Below are 20,390 nucleotides of genomic sequence, written 5' to 3' on the forward strand. Positions count from 1 at the left end.
GGGCACCAGAACCTCTAGGAACTTGTCCATCTTACATAATTTCTCTGGAATGACCAAATTGTCACAATCATCCAGAGTAGATAACACCTCCTTAAGCAGTGCGCGGAGATGTTCTAATTTAAATTTAAATGTCACAACATCAGGTTCAGCTTGATGAGAAATTTTTCCTGAATCTGAAATTTCTCCATCAGACAAAACCTCCCTCATGGCCCCTTGAGATTGGTGTGAGGGTATGTCAGAACAGTTATCATCAGCGTCCTCTTGCTCTTCAGTGTTTAAAACAGAGCAATCGCGCTTTCTCTGATAAGTAGGCATTTTGGATAAAAGATTTGCTATGGAGTTATCCATTACAGCCGTTAATTGTTGCATGGTAATAAGTATTGGCGCACTAGATGTACTAGGGGCCTCCTGTGTGGGCATAACTGGTGTAGACACAGTAGGGGATGATGTAGTATCATGTTTACTCCCCTCATTTGAGGAATCATCTTGGGCAATATCATTATCTATTGCATTACTGTCCTTACTTTGTTTGGACACTATGGCACAATTATCACAAATTTAAATGGGGAGACACATTGGCTTTCATACATATAGAACATAGCTTATCTGATGGTACAGACATGTTAAACAGGCTTAAACTTGTCAACAAAGCACAAAAAACGTTTTAAAATAAAACCGTTACTGTCACTTTAAATTTCAAACTGAAAACACTTTATTACTGAATATGTGAAAACGTATGAAGGAATTGTTCAAAATTCACCAAAATTTCACCACAGTGTCTTAAAGCATTAAAAGTATTGCACACCAAATTTCAGAGCTTTAACCCTTAAATTAACGGAACCGGAGCCGTTTTTACATTTAACCCCTATACAGTCCCAGAATGAGGCTCTGTCTATAACTAGAAAGGCCCCCATCTGAAAAAGGTGTCCAACACAGTGCCTGCCGTTTTTCTAAACGTTCCCCAAGATTATAATACCAATAATTAGTTAGAATCTGCATAATATGCCTAGTAAAGCAATTGTTTTAGCCCAGAAAAATGTCTACCAGTTTTTAAGCCCTTTTTGAAGCCCTTTATTCTTTTATGTTTAACTAAGAAAATGGCTTACCGGTCCCCATGAGGGGAAATGACAGCCTTCCAGCATTACATGGTCTTGTTAGAAATATGGCTAGTCATACCTTAAGCAGAAAAGACTGCTAACTGTTTCCCCCAACTGAAGTTACTTCATCTCAACAGTCCTGTGTGGAAACAGCAATCGATTTTAGTTACTGTCTGCTAAAAATCATCTTCCTCTTACAAACAGAAATCTTCATCCTTTTCTGTTTCAGAGTAAATAGTACATACCAGCACTATTTTAAAATAACAAACACTTGATAGAAGAATAAAACTACAAAAAACTCTTAACCATCTCCGTGGAGATGTTGCCTGTGCAACGGCAAAGAGAATGACTGGGGTGGGCGGAGCCTAGGAGGGATCATGTGACCAGCTTTGCTGGGACTCTTTGCCATTTCCTGTTGGGGAAGAGAATATCCCACAAGTAAGGATGACGCCGTGGACCGGACACACCAATGTTGGAGAAATACAATTTATTTTTAAAATGATTTTAAATGACATGTTCTGATTTATGCAAATTTTTTACTTTCCTATCCCTTTAAGACATATAATGCCTTTTAATATAATTTGTTTAGCCATTATTTTCTATATCAGGACTATTGTATTGTGTACTTTACTATAGGTTTGTGTTTTATTCAAAGGATATATTATAAAATATAGTAGGATACTACAGCCTTCGCATTTTGTTATATGAATGCATTACATTGTACATTATGTTTATCTGAGACCAGAGCCATGAATGTATTCGCAGTACATTCTTGGTGCATAGGGAGCCTCTGACTGGCATGTACACACTGTCCACTATCACGCGTGTAAACTCTAGCACATGTCATTAGGTGTGGGTTTTAAAGTGCCAATCTTGATTTAAAATAGATGTAAGCATTCTTAATATGTGGACCAAAAAAAAAAAAAAAAAAAACTTGCCTAAAACAATATATAGGGGTTAAAAAGTGTAGCGTATTTTCATTATTATGTCCCCCAAAGGAAAAAAAGCATTTCAACTCCTAGCATGTGTTATTACAGATATAGTATTAGTATTTTCCGAACCTACCTCTCCTGTGTTGGGATTGGAGCAAAGAATTCTTGAATCCTTCCCACAACTGAGCAGCAGTTCTGGATCTGCCATGCTCCAAGCAATGGCCAAAATACCCCTAAATATGGGAAGGAAAGTGAAACAATTATTTACATTTATGAAAAAGTACACACAGAGATGTCTAACTGTAAATATCTTAAAGGGAAATTAAACACTTTGAGATGGCAACATAAAATGATAAATAATATATTTAAAAAAAAGCTCTGCAATATACTTTCATTTTTATTTTGTCCCCATTTCCTTTAATTCCATTATGAAATTGTGAGCATTTCAGTTCCTGTTAGAAATAGAAGTGCAGAACACTGTTATATTCCATACAGTCATTGGCTGCACACACGAGTGACCGGTTTATAAAAATGTCCCTAATTGGCCACAGAAGAGAAAGTAACCTAACATGCATTAAGCACAGTAACACATACAGTTCAAGAATGCCTAGGAAAACAAATATGCCAAGAGCTAAATTATTATCTAGTTTCATTTATAGTTTCTTAAAAATAGAAGAGTTAAAATGTTTACTATAGGACAACCATCCAAAAATGTGTCCCCTGGTCTACTTAGAACTTCGATTTCATTAGCCCTGTTAACAAATAGATTATATTGTCTCAAATTACTTTAAATTCTAAATGAAAGCACTTCACAAGGATTTTTAACGTAAAGGGATATTTAAGCCATTTTTAATAGATTCATAGTAGTTATTAAAATAAGTAAATACTACACTGCTAATGATCTGCATAGAAAATATAGGTTTTAAAAAAAACTGCTTAAAAACACTTGTGAGTATGTTGTTATTATTATTATCATCAGGTAGTTGTAGAGCGCCAACAGAATATGTATCTTATATCCCTTGATTGTGGCCAATTAGAGCTGTCTATGAAAACAGAATTTATGCTTACCTGATAAATTACTTTCTCCAACGGTGTGTCCGGTCCACGGCGTCATCCTTACTTGTGGGATATTCTCTTCCCCAACAGGAAATGGCAAAGAGCCCAGCAAAGCTGGTCACATGATCCCTCCTAGGCTCCGCCTTCCCCAGTCATTCGACCGACGTAAAGGAGGAATATTTGCATAGGAGAAAATCATATGATACCGTGGTGACTGTAGTTAGAGAAATTAAATCATCAGACCTGATTAAAAAAACCAGGGCGGGCCGTGGACCGGACACACCGTTGGAGAAAGTAATTTATCAGGTAAGCATAAATTCTGTTTTCTCCAACATAGGTGTGTCCGGTCCACGGCGTCATCCTTACTTGTGGGAACCAATACCAAAGCTTTAGGACACGGATGATGGGAGGGAGCAAATCAGGTCACCTAGATGGAAGGCACCACGGTTTGCAAAACCTTTCTCCCAAAAATAGCCTCAGAAGAAGCAAAAGTATCAAATTTGTAAAATTTGGTAAAAGTGTGCAGTGAAGACCAAGTCGCTGCCTTACATATCTGATCAACAGAAGCCTCGTTCTTGAAGGCCCATGTGGAAGCCACAGCCCTAGTGGAATGAGCTGTGATTCTTTCAGGAGGCTGCCGTCCGGCAGTCTCATAAGCCAATCTGATGATGCTTTTAAGCCAAAAAGAGAGAGAGGTAGAAGTTGCTTTTTGACCTCTCCTTTTACCAGAATAAACAACAAACAAGGAAGATGTTTGTCTGAAATCCTTTGTAGCCTCTAAATAGAATTTTAGAGCACGAACTACATCCAAATTGTGCAACAAACGTTCCTTCTTTGAAACTGGATTCGGACACAAAGAAGGCACAACTATCTCCTGGTTAATATTTTTGTTAGAAACCACTTTCGGAAGAAAACCAGGCTTAGTACGCAAAACCACCTTATCTGCATGGAACACCAGATAAGGAGGAGAACACTGCAGAGCAGATAACTCTGAAACTCTTCTAGCAGAAGAAATTGCAACCAAAAACAAAACTTTCCAAGATAATAACTCAATATCTATGGAATGTAAGGGTTCAAACGGAACCCCTTGAAGAACTGAAAGAACTAAATTGAGACTCCAAGGAGGAGTCAAAGGTTTGTAAACAGGCTTGATTCTAACCAGGGCCTGAACAAAAGCCTGAACATCTGGCACAGCCGCCAGCTTCTTGTGAAGTAAAACAGATAAAGCAGAAATCTGTCCCTTCAAAGAACTTGCAGATAATCCTTTCTCCAAACCCTCTTGTAGAAAGGATAGAATCTTAGGAATTTTTACCCTGTTCCATGGGAATCCTTTCGATTCGCACCAACAGATATATTTCTTCCATACTTTATGGTAAATTTTCCTAGTTACAGGCTTTCTAGCCTGAATAAGAGTATCAATGACAGAATCTGAGAACCCACGCTTTGATAAAATCAAGCGTTCAATCTCCAAGCAGTCAGTTGGAGTGATGCCAGATTCGGATGTTCGAACGGACCTTGAACAAGAAGGTCCCGTCTCAAAGGTAGCTTCCATGGTGGAGCCGATGACATATTCACCAGGTCTGCATACCAAGTTCTGCGTGGCCACGCAGGAGCTATCAAGATCACCGAAGCCCTCTCTTGATTGATCCTGTCTACCAGCCTGGGAATGAGAGGAAACGGTGGGAACACATAAGCTAGGTTGAAGGTCCAGGGCGCTACTAGTGCATCTACTAGAGTCGCCTTGGGATCCCTGGATCTGGACCCGTAGCAAGGAACCTTGAAGTTCTGACGAGACGCCATCAGATCCATGTCTGGAATGCCCCATAATTGAGTTATTTGGGCAAAGATTTCCGGATGGAGTTCCCACTCCCCCGGATGAAATGTCTGACGACTCAGAAAATCCGCTTCCCAATTTTCCACTCCTGGGATGTGGATTGCAGACAAGTGGCAGGAGTGAAGCTCCGCCCATTGAATTACTTTGGTCACTTCTTCCATCGCCAGGGAACTCCTTGTTCCCCCCTGATGGTTGATATATGCAACAGTCGTCATGTTGTCTGATTGAAACCTTATGAATTTGGCCTTTGCTAGTTGAGGCCAAGCCTTGAGAGCATTGAATATCGCTCTCAGTTCCAGAATGTTTATCGGGAAAAGAGATTCTTCCCGAGACCATAGACCCTGAGCCTTCAGGTGTTTCCAGACCGCGCCCCAGCCCACCAGGCTGGCGTCGGTCGTTACAATGACCCACTCTGGTCTTCTGAAGCTCATCCCTTGGGACAGGTTGTCCAGGGTGAGCCACCAACGGAGTGAATCTCTGGTCCTCTGATCTACTTGGATCGTCGGGGACAAATCTGTATAATCCCCATTCCACTGTCTGAGCATGCACAGTTGTAATGGTCTTAGATGAATTCGCGCAAAAGGAACTATGTCCATTGCCGCAACCATCAAACCTATTACTTCCATGCACTGCGCTATGGAAGGAAGAAGAACAGAATGAAGTACTTGACAAGAGCTTAGAAGTTTTGATTTTCTGGCTTCTGTCAGAAAAATCTTCATTTCCAAGGAGTCTATTATTGTTCCCAAGAAGGGAACTCTTGTTGACGGAAATAGAGAACTTTTTTCTACGTTCACTTTCCACCCGTGAGATCTGAGAAAGGCTAGGACAATGTCCGTATGAGCCTTTGCTTGTGGTAGAGACGACGCTTGAATCAGTATTTCGTCCAAGTAGGGTACTACTGCAATGCCCCTTGGCCTTAGCACCGCTAGAAGGGACCCTAGTACCTTTGTGAAAATTCTTGGAGCAGTGGCTAGTCCGAATGGAAGTGCCACAAACTGGGAATGCTTGTCCAGAAAGGCGAATCTTAGGAACCGATGATGTTCCTTGTGGATAGGAATATGTAGATACGCATCCTTTAAATCCACCGTGGTCATGAATTGACCTTCCTGGATGGTAGGAAGAATTGTCCGAATGGTTTCCATCTTGAACGATGGGACCTTGAGAAATTTGTTTAGGATCTTGAGATCCAAAATTGGCCTGAATGTTCCCTCTTTTTTGGGAACTATGAACAGATTGGAGTAAAACCCCATCCCTTGTTCTCCTAATGGAACAGGATGAATCACTCCCATTTTTAACAGGTCTTCTACACAATGTAAGAATGCCTGTCTTTTTATTTGGTCTGAAGACAATTGAGACCTGTGGAACCTTCCCCTTGGGGGTAGTTCCTTGAATTCCAGGAGATAACCTTGAGAAACTATTTCTAGCGCCCAAGGATCCTGAACATCTCTTGCCCAAGCCTGAGCGAAGAGAGAGAGTCTGCCCCCCACCAGATCCGGTCCCGGATCGGGGGCCAGCATCTCATGCTGTCTTGGTAGCGGTAGCGGGCTTCTTGGCCTGCTTACCTTTGTTCCAGCCTTGCATCGGTCTCCAGGCTGGCTTGGTTTGAGAAGAATTACCCTCTTGCTTAGAGGATGTAGAATTTGAGGCCGGTCCGTTTCTGCGAAAGGGACGAAAAACAGAATTTATGTTTACCTGATAAATTACTTTCTCCAACGGTGTGTCCGGTCCACGGCGTCATCCTTACTTGTGGGATATTCTCCTCCCCAACAGGAAATGGCAAAGAGCCCAGCAAAGCTGGTCACATGATCCCTCCTAGGCTCCGCCTTCCCCAGTCATTCGACCGACGTAAAGGAGGAATATTTGCATAGGAGAAATCATATGATACCGTGGTGACTGTAGTTAAAGAAAAGAAATCATCAGACCTGATTAAAAAACCAGGGCGGGCCGTGGACCGGACACACCGTTGGAGAAAGTAATTTATCAGGTAAACATAAATTCTGTTTTCTCCAACATAGGTGTGTCCGGTCCACGGCGTCATCCTTACTTGTGGGAACCAATACCAAAGCTTTAGGACACGGATGAAGGGAGGGAGCAAATCAGGTCACCTAGATGGAAGGCACCACAGTTTGCAAAACCGTTCTCCCAAAAATAGCCTCAGAAGAAGCAAAAGTATCAAATTTGTAAAATTTGGTAAAAGTGTGCAGTGAAGACCAAGTCGCTGCCTTACATATCTGATCAACAGAAGCCTCGTTCTTAAAGGCCCATGTGGAAGCCACGGCCCTAGTGGAATGAGCTGTGATTCTTTCAGGAGGCTGCCGTCCGGCAGTCTCATAAGCCAATCTGATGATGCTTTTAAGCCAAAAAGATAGAGAGGTAGAAGTTGCTTTTTGACCTCTCCTTTTACCAGAATAAACAACAAACAAGGAAGATGTTTGTCTGAAATCCTTTGTAGCATCTAAATAGAATTTTAGAGCACGGACAACGTCCAAATTGTGTAACAAACGTTCCTTCTATGAAACTGGATTCGGACACAAAGAAGGTACAACTATCTCCTGGTTAATATTTTTGTTGGAAACAACCTTCGGAAGAAAACCAGGCTCAGTACGTAAAAACCACCTTATCGGCATGAACCAGATAGGGCGGAGAACACTGCAGAGCAGAAAACTCAGAAACTCTTCTAGCGGAAGAAATTGCAACCTAAAACAAAACTTTCAAAGATAATAACTTAATATCTATGGAATGTAAGGGTTCAAACGGAACCCCTTGAAGAACTGAAAGAACTAGATTAAGACTCCAGGGAAGAGTCAAAGGTCTGTAAACAGGCTTGATTCTAACCAGAGCCTGAACAAACGCTTAAACGTCTGGCACAGCTGCCAGCCTTTTGTGAAGTAAAACAGATAAAGCAGAGATCTGTCCCTTCAGAGAACTCGCAGAAAATCCTTTCTCCAAACCTTCTTGTAGAAAGGAAAGAATCTTAGGAATTTTTATCTTGTTCCATGGGAATCCTTTAGATTCACACCAACAGATATATTTTTTCCATATATTATGGTAAATTTTTCTAGTTACAGGCTTTCTAGCCTGAATAAGAGTATCTATTACAGAATCTGAAAACCCACGCTTTGATAAAATCAAGCGTTCAAACTCCAAACAGTCAGTTGGAGGAAAACCAGATTCGGATGTTCGAATGGACCCTGAATAAGAAGGTCCTGTCTCAAAGGTAGCTTCCATGGTGGAGCCGATGACACATTCACCAGGTCTGCATACCAAGTCCTGCGTGGCCACACAGGAACTATCAAGGTCACCGAAGCCCTCTCCAGATTGATCCTGGCTACCAGCCTGGGAATGAGAGGAAACGGTGGGAATACATAAGCTAGGTTGAAGATCCAAGGTGCTACTATTGTATCCAATAGAGTCGCCTTGGGATCCCTGGATTTGGACCCGTAACAAGGGACCATGAAGTTCTGACGAGAGGCCATCAGAACCAAGTCTGGAATGCCCCATAATTGAGTTATTTGAGCAAAGATTTCCAGATGGAGTTCCCACTCCCCCGGATGCTCCTCCATCGCCAGGGAACTCCTTGTTACCCCCTGATGGTTGATATATGTAACAGTCGTCATGATGACTTGATTGAAACCTTATGAATTTGGCCTTTGCTAGTCGAGGCCAAGCCTTGAGAGCATTGAATATCGCTCTCAGTTCCATTATGTTTATCGGGAGAAGAGAGTCTTCCCGAAACCATAGACCCTGAGTTTTCAGGGGTTCCCAGACCGCGCCCCAGCCCACCAGACTGGCGTCGGTCGTGACAATGACCTATTCTGGTCTGCGGAAGCTCATTCCCTGTGACAGGTTGTCCAGGGTCAGCCACCAACGGAGTGAATCTCTGGTTATTTGATCTACTTGTATCGTCGGAGACAAGTCTGTATAATCCCCATTCCACTGTCTGAGCATGCCCAGGTGCAATGGTCTTAGATGAATTCGTGCAAAAGGAACTATGTCCATTGCCGCAACCATCAACCCTATTACTTCCATGGACTGCGCTATGGAAGGAAGAAGAACAGAATGAAGTACCTGACAAGAGCTTAGAAGTTTTGATTTTCTGGCCTCTGTCCGAAAAACCTTCATTTCTAAGGAAACTATTATTGTTCCCAAGAAGGGAACTCTTGTTGACGGGGACAGAGAACTTTTTCTATGTTCACCTTCCACCTGTGAGATCTGAGAAAGGCTAGGACAATGTCCGTATGAGCCCTTGCTTTTGACAGAGACGACACTTGAATCAGGATGTCGTCCAAGTAAGGTACTACTGCAATGCCCCTTGGTCTTAGCACCGCTAGAAGGGACCCTAGTACCCTTGTGAAAATCCTTGGAGCAGTGGCTAATCCGAATGGATGCCACAGGTAATGCTTGTCCAGAAAGGCGAACCTTAGGAACCGAAAATGTTCCTTGTGGATAGGAATACGTAGGTACGCATCCTTTAAGTCCACCGTGGTCATGAATTGACCTTCCTGGATGGTAGGAAGGATCATTCGAATGGTTTCCATTTTGAATGATGAAACCCTTAGAAACTTGTTTAGAATCTTGAGATCTAAAATAGGTCTGAATGTTCCCTCTTTTTTGGGAATTATGAACAGGTTGGAGTAAAAACCCATCCCTTGTTCTCCTAATGGAACAGGATGAATCACTCCCATGCTTAACAGGTCTTCTACACAGTGTAAGAATGCCTGTTCGAAGATAATTGAGACCCGTGGAACCTTCCCCTTGGGGGTAGTTCCCTGAATTCCAGGAGATAACCTTGAGAAACTATTTCTAGCGCCCAAGGATCCTGAACATCTCTTGCCCCAGCCTGAGCAAAGAGAGAAGTCTGCCCCCCACCAGATCCTTCCCAGATCGGGGGCCAACACTTCATGCTGTTTTGGTAGCAGTGGCAGGTGACTTGGCCTGCTTACCCTTGTTCCAGCCTTGCATCGGCCTCCAGGCTGGCTTGGTTTGAGAAGTATTACCCTCTTGCTTAGAGGGTGTAGAATTTGAGGCTGGTCCGTTTCTGCGAAAGGGACGAAAATTTGGCTTCTTTTTAGCCTTAAAAGACCTATCCAGAGGAAGGGCGTGGCCCTTTCCCCCAGTGATGTCTGAAATAATCTCTTTCAAGTCAGGGCCAAACAGTGTTTTACCCTTGAAAGGGATGTTAAGCAAAAGCGCTCTGCGCGCCACGATAGCAAACCCTGAATTATTCGCCGCTAATCTAGCTAATTGCAAAGCGGCATCTAAAATAAAAAAAGAGTTAGCCAATTTAAGAGCTTGAACTCTGTCCAAAACCTCCTCGTACGAAGATTCTTTATTGAGCGACTTTTCTAGTTCTTCGAACCAGAAACACGCAGCTGTAGTGACAGGAACAATGCATGAAATTGGTTGTAGAAGGTAACCTTGCTGAACAAACATCTTTTTAAGCAAACCCTCTAACCTTTAATCCATAGGATCTTGAAAGCACAACTATCTTCTATAGGAATAGAAGTGCGTTTGTTTAGAGTAGAAACCGCCCCCTCGACCTTGGGGACTGTATGCTATAAATCCTTTCTGGGGTCGACTATAGGAACTAATTTCTTAAATATAGGGGGAGGACAAAAGGTATGCCGGGCCTTTCCCACTCCTTATTTACTATGTCCGCCACCCGCTTGGGTATAGGAAAAACATCGGGGGGCACCGGAACCTCTAGGAACTTGTCCATCTTACCTAATTTCTCTGGAATGACCAAATTGTCACAATCATCCAGAGTAGATAATACCTCCTTAAGTAGTGCGTGGAGATGTTGAAATTGAAATTTAAAAGTTACAATATCAGGTTCTGCTTGTTGAGAAATTTTCCCTGAATCTGAAATTTCTCCCTCAGACAAAACCTCCCTCCTGGCCCCTTCAGAAAGGTGTGAGGGTATGTCAGAACAGATATCATCAGCGTCCTCTTGCTCTTCAGTGTTTAAAACAGAGCAATCACGCTTTCTCTGATAAGTAGGCATTTTGGAAAAAAATGCATGCAATAGAATTATCCATTACAGCCATTAATTGTTGTATGGTAATAAGTATTGGCGCACTAGATGTACTAGGGGCCTCTTGTGTGGGCAAAACTGGTGTAGACACAGAAGGGGATGATGCAGTACCATGCTTACTCCCCTCATTAGAGGAATCATCTTGGGCAATATCATATCTATGGCGTTATTATCCCTACTTTGTTTGGACATTATGACACAAATATATCACATATATTTAAATGGGGAGACACATTGGCTTTCATACATATAGAACATCGTTATCTGATGGTTCAGACATGTTAAACAGGCTTAAACTTGTCAACAAAGCACAAAAAACGTTTTACAATAAAACCGTTACTGTCCCTTTAAATTTCAAACTGAACACACTTTATTACTGAATATGTGAAAAAGTATGAAGGAATTGTTCAAATTTCACCAAAATTTCACCACAGTAACTTAAAGCCTTAAAAGTATTGCACACCAAATTTGAAAGCTTTAACCCTTAAAATAACGGAACCGGAGCCGTTTTTACATTTAACCCCTATACAGTCCCAGGTATCTGCTTTGCTGAGACCCAACCAAGCCCAGAGGGGAATACGATACCAAATGATGCCTTCTATAAGCTTTTTCAGTGGTTCTTAGCTCCTCACACATGCATCTGCATGCCATGCTTTCCAAAAACAACTGCGCATTAGAGGCGCGAAAATGAGGCTCTGTCTATGACTAGAAAAGGCCCCCAGTGAAAAAGGTGTCCAATACAGTGCCTGCCGTTTTTATTAAAACAATCCCCAAGATTTAACAACTATTAAAAGTAATAATCTGCCAAATATACTTAGTAAAGTAATCGTTTTAGCCCAGAAAAATGTCTACCAGTTTTTTAAGCCCTAATGAAGCCCTTTATTCTTTTACTTAAACTAAGAAAATGGCTTACCGGTTCCCATAGGGAAAATGACAGCTTCCAGCATTACCGAGTCTTGTTAGAAATGTGTCATACCTCAAGCAGCAAAAGTCTGCTCACTGTTTCCCCCAACTGAAGTTAATTCCTCTCAACAGTCCTGTGTGGAAACAGCCATCGATTTTAGTAACGGTTGCTAAAATCATTTTCCTCTTACAAACAGAAATCTTCATCTCTTTCCTGTTTCAGAGTAAATAGTACATACCAGCACTATTTTAAAATAACAAACTCTTGATTGAAGAATAAAAACTACATTTAAACACCAAAAAACTCTAAGCCATCTCCGTGGAGATGTTGCCTGTACAACGGCAAAGAGAATGACTGGGGAAGGCGGAGCCTAGGAGGGATCATGTGACCAGCTTTGCTGGGCTCTTTGCCATTTCCTGTTGGGGAGGAGAATATCCCACAAGTAAGGATGACGCCGTGGACCGGACACACCTATGTTGGAGAAATTTGTTTTATTTTTAGCCTTAAAAGACCTATCCTGAGGAAGGGCGTGGCCCTTTCCCCCAGTGATGTCTGAAATAATCTCTTTCAAGTCAGGGCCAAACAGCGTTTTCCCCTTGAAAGGGATGTTAAGCAATCTGTCCTTGGAGGACACATCCGCTGACCAAGACTTCAGCCAAAGCGCTCTGCGCGCCACAATAGCAAAGCCTGAATTTTTCGCCGCTAATCTAGCTAATTGCAAAGTGGCGTCTAAGGTAAAAGAGTTAGCCAACTTAAGTGCTTGAACTCTGTCCATAACCTCCTCATAAGAGGATGCTTGATTGAGCGACTTTTCTAGTTCCTCGAACCAGAAACACGCTGCTGTAGTGACAGGAACAATGCATGAAATTGGTTGTAGAAGGTAACCTTGCTGAACAAACATCTTTTTAAGCAAACCCTCTAATTTTTTATCCATAGGATCTTTGAAAGCACAACTATCTTCTATAGGGATAGTGGTGCGTTTGTTTAGAGTAGAAACCGCCCCCTCGACCTTGGGGACTGTCTGCCATAAGTCCTTCCTGGGGTCGACCATAGGAAATAATTTCTTAAATATAGGGGGAGGGACAAAAGGTATGCCGGGCCTTTCCCATTCTTTATTTACAATGTCCGCCACCCGCTTGGGTATAGGAAAAGCTTCGGGGGGCACCGGGACCTCTAGAAACCTGTCCATCTTACATAATTTCTCTGGAATGACCAAATTGTCACAATCATCCAGAGTAGATAACACCTCCTTAAGCAGAGCGCGGAGATGTTCCAATTTAAATTTAAATGTAATAACGTCAGGTTCAGCTTGTTGAGAAATTTTTCCTGAATCTGAAATTTCTCCCTCAGACAAAACCTCCCTAGCCCCTTCAGACTGGTGTAAGGGCATGACAGAACCATTATCAGCGTCCTCATGCTCTTCAGTATCTAAAACAGAGCAGTCGCGCTTTCGCTGATAAGTGGGCATTTTGGCTAAAATGTTTTTAATAGAATTATCCATTACAGCCGTTAATTGTTGCATAGTAAGGAGGATTGGCGCACTAGATGCACTAGGGACCTCCTGAGTGGGCAAGACTGGTGTAGACATAGAAGGAGATGATGCAGTACCATGCTTACTCCCCTCACTTAAGGATTCATTTTGGGCAACATTACTATCAGTGGCATCATTGTCCCTACTTTGTTTGTCACATTCATCACATATATTTAAATGGAGAGGAACCTTGGCTTCCGAACATACAGAACATCGTCTATCTGATAGTTCAGACATGTTAATAGGCATAAACTTGATAACAAAACACAAAAAACGTTTTAAAATAAAACCGTTACTGTCTCTTTAAATTTTAAACTGAACACACTTTTTTACTGAATATACGCAAAAGTATGAAGGAAATGTTCAAAATTCACCAAAATTTCACCACAGTGTCATAAAGCCTTAAAAGTATTGCACACCAAATTTGAAAGCTTAAACTCTTAAAATAACGGAACCGGAGCCGTTTTTATATTTAACCCCTATACAGTCCCTGGTATCTGCTTTGCTGAGACCCAACCAAGCCCAGAGGGGAATACGATACCAAATGACGCCTTCAATAAGCTTTTTCAGTGGACCTGAGCTCCTCACACATGCATCTGCATGCCTTGCTTCTCAAAAACAACTGTGCATTAGTGGCGCGAAAATGAGGCTCTGCCTATGACTAGAAAAGGCCCCCAGTGAAAAAGGTGTCCAATACAGTGCCTGCCGTTTTTTTAACAAAATTCCCAAGATTAAAATAACTCTCCAAAGTTATAAACCATTAAATATGCTTATAAAGCAATCGTTTTGGCCCAGAAAAATGTCTACCAGTCTTTAAAGCCCTTGTGAAGCCCTTTTATTCTTATATAGAAAATTAAGAAAATGGCTTACCGGATCCCATAGGGAAAATGACAGCTTCCAGCATTACCAAGTCTTGTTAGAAATGTGTCATACCTCAAGCAGCCAAAGTCTGCTCACTGTTTCCCCCAACTGAAGTTAATTCCTCTCAACAGTCCTGTGTGGAAACAGCCATCGATTTTAGTAACGGTTGCTAAAATAATTTTCCTCTTACAAACAGAAATCTTCATCTCTTTTCCGTTTCAGAGTAAATAGTACATACCAGCACTATTTTAAAATAACAAACTCTTGATAGAAGAATAAAAACTACATTTAAACACCAAAAAACTCTGAGCCATCTCCGTGGAGATGTTGCCTGTGCAACGGCAAAGAGAATGACTGGGGAAGGCGGAGCCTAGGAGGGATCATGTGACCAGCTTTGCTGGGCTCTTTGCCATTTCCTGTTGGGGAAGAGAATATCCCACAAGTAAGGATGACGCCGTGGACCGGACACACTTATGTTGGAGAAATAAATAAAATAAAAAAACACTGTATGCAGTCGGTTCAGGCTAGCTGCACCAATAAGCAGTATACTTATGTAAAAAGAATCTTGGGAGCATGCAACAATCATAATTTTTACAGCAAAAGCAAGTAAATTAAATAGGAAATGTATATTGTAATGTTTCATTAAAGATATTATGGGAATTTTAAAAATGTAAACATAATGTACTTTTAAGGAAACAGAACTGTCAGAATACTGAACAAAGTAGTTAATTATTTAGTAATTATTACTAATTAACATTCTTGTCATTTTTAAAATGTCCTTTTAAAATGAATTGTGATCTGGGCACAGATAAATATATATAGTTTAAGAGTCAATAAAATGATTAAGGAGAAAGCTGGGAGTGCCATAATTAAATAAAACAAAGTGCTTGATACCTTGTATGCATTTCCATGACCCGCAGTGGAGAGGAAGCAAATCGAAGGTCCCACATTTGAATAACAGGAAGGCGGTCATCTTCAGATGACAGGACCATTTGGGTTGCAACATCCGGATGCCAAGCCATGCCCGAACAGTGCATCTGTGAAATGAGGAGACCCATATAAATATGACAGTTTTTAGCTGTCTGATTTGCGTTAATATGGTTACTAATTTACTTCAGTGAAGAGGCTGAACCATGTGCTCTCAAAATTTTAGATGCAGGCTCCAATTTCAAGTTATTATTAATTACCAAAGTGTCAAACTAAAAATTAAAAATCAGACAATGCATGTGCTACCTGACAAAACATTAGCATAAAACCCACCACAAATAAACTGTACATATAAACAGAAAATTGCTGACTGATTTGCAGCTATCTTTCTTAGAAGTATCTGCCTTACTCTGTTGCTATGATCGCTGACTTTGAGAATTGGCTCATTTTTCCGGAGATCCCACACTGTGGCTCGTCCACTGGGGCTGGTAGAAGCCAAAATGTGTTGAACCTGTCTGTTCCATGCAATGCAGCTGATGTCTTCCAAAGGCTGCAAGAAAGGTTACAAATGGTTACTTAATGAAACAAACACACAAAATTAGACAATATTTAAAAAAGACATTTAAACAATAAATCTAACACAAAAGTAATAAACCATGTGAAGTTTGAATAAACATATCTCCTTTAAAATTATTTAGATTATTAGTGATTTTGCCTTTATTTTTTTTAGAGTCAATATCAATTCTATAGTAATCTCCCACAGACATTTAGGAGTTATACATATAAGTATTAGTTGCAGGTAAAATTCCAGATTCTCCTTCTAGTCCGTAAGAGGCAGCATTTCCTCTCAGCATCTTGACAAACAAAATCAATGTCAACTAGAACTAACAAATAACACAATAATGAAATACAAGGGTAAAAATGAAAATAAATTAATCTAACATAATCAGTTTCTATAATTATGTGTTGGGCTATATTTTTGAATACTAAATATAAGATAGCTAGGAAACTAGAATCAAAGATATCTAATTAAATGATAAATATCTCTGTACTTATTGCATCCCATATTTCCCTTGTGAGTACTCCTCCCATGGGTCAACACTAGCTAGTTATCTCTTCTCCCTTCAAAGTCTAGTAACCATTACAATATAGTAGTTGGTGGTTTTGCCTATTCTTTTGAAGCTTGTGCTCTTTAGAAAATAAGTTGCCAGAAATCCTCCAACAGCTAGAAAATAAAATAAGCTTCGTCCCTATGCTTTTTTTAAGAACAACTCTCTTACTGATAGTTATAAAGGTACTTATATGATAACTGTTTTTCTGATCTAATTTCTAAAGCATTTGAATCATTTGAAAGATTAACATATATTGAAGATATTATGTCAGTATGAGTCTTCAGCACATATTTCAGGATTGTATTATATATAGGTGTATGCAAAATCAGATGGAGAGAGAAGAGATATATCTAAAGACGTCAAGCATCCTTGTTATCCAAACTCAGGTCACCTCAAATAGGGCTAGATTTATCAAGTCCTTTTCTCCCCTTTAACTTCAGTTTCGTACAAGCAAACCTGCAGTCGCTATTTATCAAGCAGCGGTCAGACCGCTGCTTCCCTACCCTGCTCTACACCTCTTGGGTGAAGAATTTCAATCTCCCAGTTCTCTTCCAACTGAGGAGATTGACAGCTTCTGCCCGCGTGTGATTGGCTGTGCACGGGCAAGGGGCGGGGTTGCACGCGAGGGCAAAGGAGCCCTCGTGTACAAGGTTAAATGCTGCCCACCAGAGGAGAGGTTGGGTGGACAGGGGCGAATATGTATGCCCCTGTCTGCCATGGATTGATAAATTGAGCTCTGGTCTGGACAGGACAACCTGGGAAGCCAATAAGAGTCTGCAGTTTATGGTAACCAAACTAAATAGTCTTTCCATTAAATGACAAGAAGGTCCTTGAAGAGTGATATTACCAACGCCACAGGAGCTCCTAAATGAGAGAGGTTATCTGTTGCTGAATGACTGCTAAATATTATCCAGATTAAAGCAGAGTTTTCCTTATGTATCCATTAACATTACAACATTACTAATAAAGCACACAACACATAATGGCACAGAATGTTGCTTTGAGCGTGGCTTAAATTGCCAAACAAACAGTAGCTCTCATTTACCTGCGATTTAGCACCTGGCGTCATGGGAACTGCAAAGTTATTAAGATCCCAAATATAGATTTCAGACTCATTGGCACCAGAGGCTACTAGATTTGTCTGCAAGAGAAGGAAAGGTGATCAGTCACAGCATCCTGTAAAAAAATATGGCTGCACAATAATATACAGGTATATTTTCCCAAATCCGGAACTCCTAAAATCAAACTTATTCTAAAATCCAAACTATTCCAAAATCCAAACCTTTACCGGTCTCAAGCAGTTTGAATAAATGGCTATCTACCTGCCTACAAAGCATACAGAATACTTACAAAATGCATTTACAGAAACTAAAAGGGACAGTAAAGTCATAATTAGACGTTCATGATTTAGACAGATCATACAATTTAAAAAAAACTTTCCAATTCACTTCTATTATTTAAGCTGCTTCCTTCTCTTCTTATCCATTGCTGAAAGGTTTATCTAGGAAAGCTCAGGAGCAGCAAAGAACTTAGGTTCTAACTGCTGATTGGTGGCTGCATACATATACATATATATATATATATATATATATATATATATATATATATATGTATGTATATGTATGTATGTGTGTGTATATACACACACATACACCGACTGTCATTGGCTCACCCATTTGTTTAGTTAGAAACCAGTAGTGCATTGCTGCTCCTTCAACCCACGATACCAAGAGAATGAAACAAATTTGATAACAGAAATAAACTGGAAAGTCCTTTAAAATTGTATGTTCTACCTAAATCATAATAGAAACATTTTAGGCTTTATGTCCCTTTAAGGTTGGTATTCCAAGTGAGTCACATAATAGAGACAGATTATCTCTATCTTTATCTATCATGATTGTCAATGGCTCCCCCATGTGTTCAGTTAGAAACCAGTAGTGCACTGCTGCTCCTTGAACAAATGATACCAAGAGTATGAAGGAAATTTGATAATAGCAGTAAACTAGAAAGTTGTTTTAAAATTGTCAGATTGGTCAGATTTATCAACCCACCTCGTCCTCTACAGATGGCAAGATGTGCTGAAAAATCTCAGTCTGAAACAAATAGTTTCTCAATATAACAAATTGCAAACTTGAATCTATAGACGGTATGTGAAAAAAATAGCAATTCTGCTACTTTTAACAAGTATGCAAGTCACAAGCATCAACTAATTTAACAAGCTTTCGTCATTTTTTTGGGATAAAAGAAAGATATCCATCAGCATAACCTTCTGAGTCTATCAGCAGTAATGTTATAAAGAATATATATGGGTGAAAATCCTGTTTTTGTTAGGTTTCTCTTATATATATATATATATATATATATATATATATATATATATATATATATATATATATATATATATATATATATATATATATATATATATATATATATATAACGTCCACAAAATGCAGGCACTCACTGGTCTTAGTAAAATATAACAATTTATTTAGAAATCATTAGAAATCATTAAAAAGACAACGTTTCGGCACCAATATGTGCCTTTGTCAAATGTCAGCATGTAACCAAACGAATATGCAGCACACTTAAAATCAATATATGTGTGTTAACATAGGAACATATTCCTATCCAAAGTAAAGGCCTAATTAATCCCATGATAGCAATGTGTTTTTGTGTACAACTGAAGAGGGAAGATAATTATAACACAAAGTATTCAGTAGTCATAGAGTAGGACCATTTCTAGACTGAATTGAAATATATATATATATAAATATAACTCTGCAATATACTTTCATTATTTATTTTGTTCCCTATTCCGTTAATTCCATTCTGAAGTTGTGAGCTTTTTGGTTCCTATTAGTAATGGAAGTGCAGAACACGGTTATATTTCACACAGCCATTGGCTGCACACTCTAGTGACCTATTTATAACTGTCCCCAATTGGCCACAGAAGAGAAGGTAAACTAAGTTACAACATGGCAGCTCCCATTGTTTTATAGAAACTAAAACTTTACACTTATTTTGTCAATATCTAATGAAAGTTTAATAAACATATCTTTGTTACTCTAAGTCTAATCTTTTCTGTGAATGCATAATTCTATCTAGCATTTATTTAGTGTTTAATGTCCCTTTAAGTTTTAAATAAAATAATTTTTGCAATATACTTCCATTAGCAAAATTGCTTACACTAAAATTTATTACAGTTTTTCAACAGCATAGGCTGAGTACCCCGTGCACCAGCATTCAAACACCACACCTTTTCAGAGAGTCTGGTGATTTAACCTTTTGATAACCAACTGCTAAGTAACCAATGCTTTTAATCCAGATTACTTATAAAGCTATAGTTGTAATTTATATTTGACAAATTTAATGTTAAATCGTATAACGCTGGACTGAATTGCTTTAACATTTATAGCAACTGAGGGTGTCAACAAAAACTGCTAAAAATGTTGTACAATTGAAGTAAATTCCAACCTTAAAGGCTCGGTGGCTGAACTACGACGAGATATTGGAGCTATTAGTGAACGTACTGAAGCTCTAGAGAGGAAGCAAGAAGACCTTGCAGTGGAGCAGGCACACTTGCTCACTCACAACACATAGTAGATCATGTGGACATAATAGAAGCGAAAGTAGCAAATTTGGAAGACCGCTCAAGGCGGAACAACCTTAGGTTCCGCGGCATATCAGAGGAGGTGTCGCCTAGCAAACTCGAAGATTTCATCTTGGAATACGGTAAACATCTCAAACCATCTACAAATCAGTCTGAATCGCTTATTGATAGAGCCCATAGACTCCCAAGAGGACGAAATGTTCCAGCCGACAAACCGCAAGATACAATAGTGCGGTTTCATTACTTCACATACAAAGAGCAAGTTACTCAAGGCAGCTTTCAATACCTCCTCTCTACCAGAAGGGGTCAGACACATACAGGTCTTCCCCGACCTTTCCCAGTATACAATGGAAAAAAAAGAGCGTCCTTCAGAGAGATCACATTAGCCCTCAGAAAAAGAGGAATTAAATACAGTTGGGGTTACCCGACAAAGTTACTTATCCACAAAGATTGCTCCTTGATTACTTTGGAAGATCCTACTCGAGGTAG

At 40.1% G+C, this 20,390-nt stretch overlaps 1 protein-coding gene across 10 annotated transcripts in view; it reads right to left on the minus strand.

Moving 5' to 3' along the window:
* Positions 1-20,390, minus strand: part of SEC31A (SEC31 homolog A, COPII coat complex component) — a 211,049-nt gene that overhangs the window by 135,006 nt on the left and 55,653 nt on the right. For all 10 annotated transcript variants that reach the window (XM_053703361.1, XM_053703367.1, XM_053703358.1 and 7 more), the window contains 4 exons: positions 17,334-17,429; positions 15,586-15,726; positions 15,144-15,286; positions 2,163-2,262 (listed from right to left, as the gene is read on the minus strand). In XM_053703361.1, coding sequence (XP_053559336.1) covers positions 2,163-2,262; positions 15,144-15,286; positions 15,586-15,726; positions 17,334-17,429 — 480 coding nt within the window. The remainder of the gene's footprint in view (positions 1-2,162; positions 2,263-15,143; positions 15,287-15,585; positions 15,727-17,333; positions 17,430-20,390) is intronic.

This window comes from Bombina bombina, chromosome 2, assembly GCF_027579735.1.
Source record: "Bombina bombina isolate aBomBom1 chromosome 2, aBomBom1.pri, whole genome shotgun sequence".
NCBI lineage: Eukaryota > Metazoa > Chordata > Amphibia > Anura > Bombinatoridae > Bombina > Bombina bombina.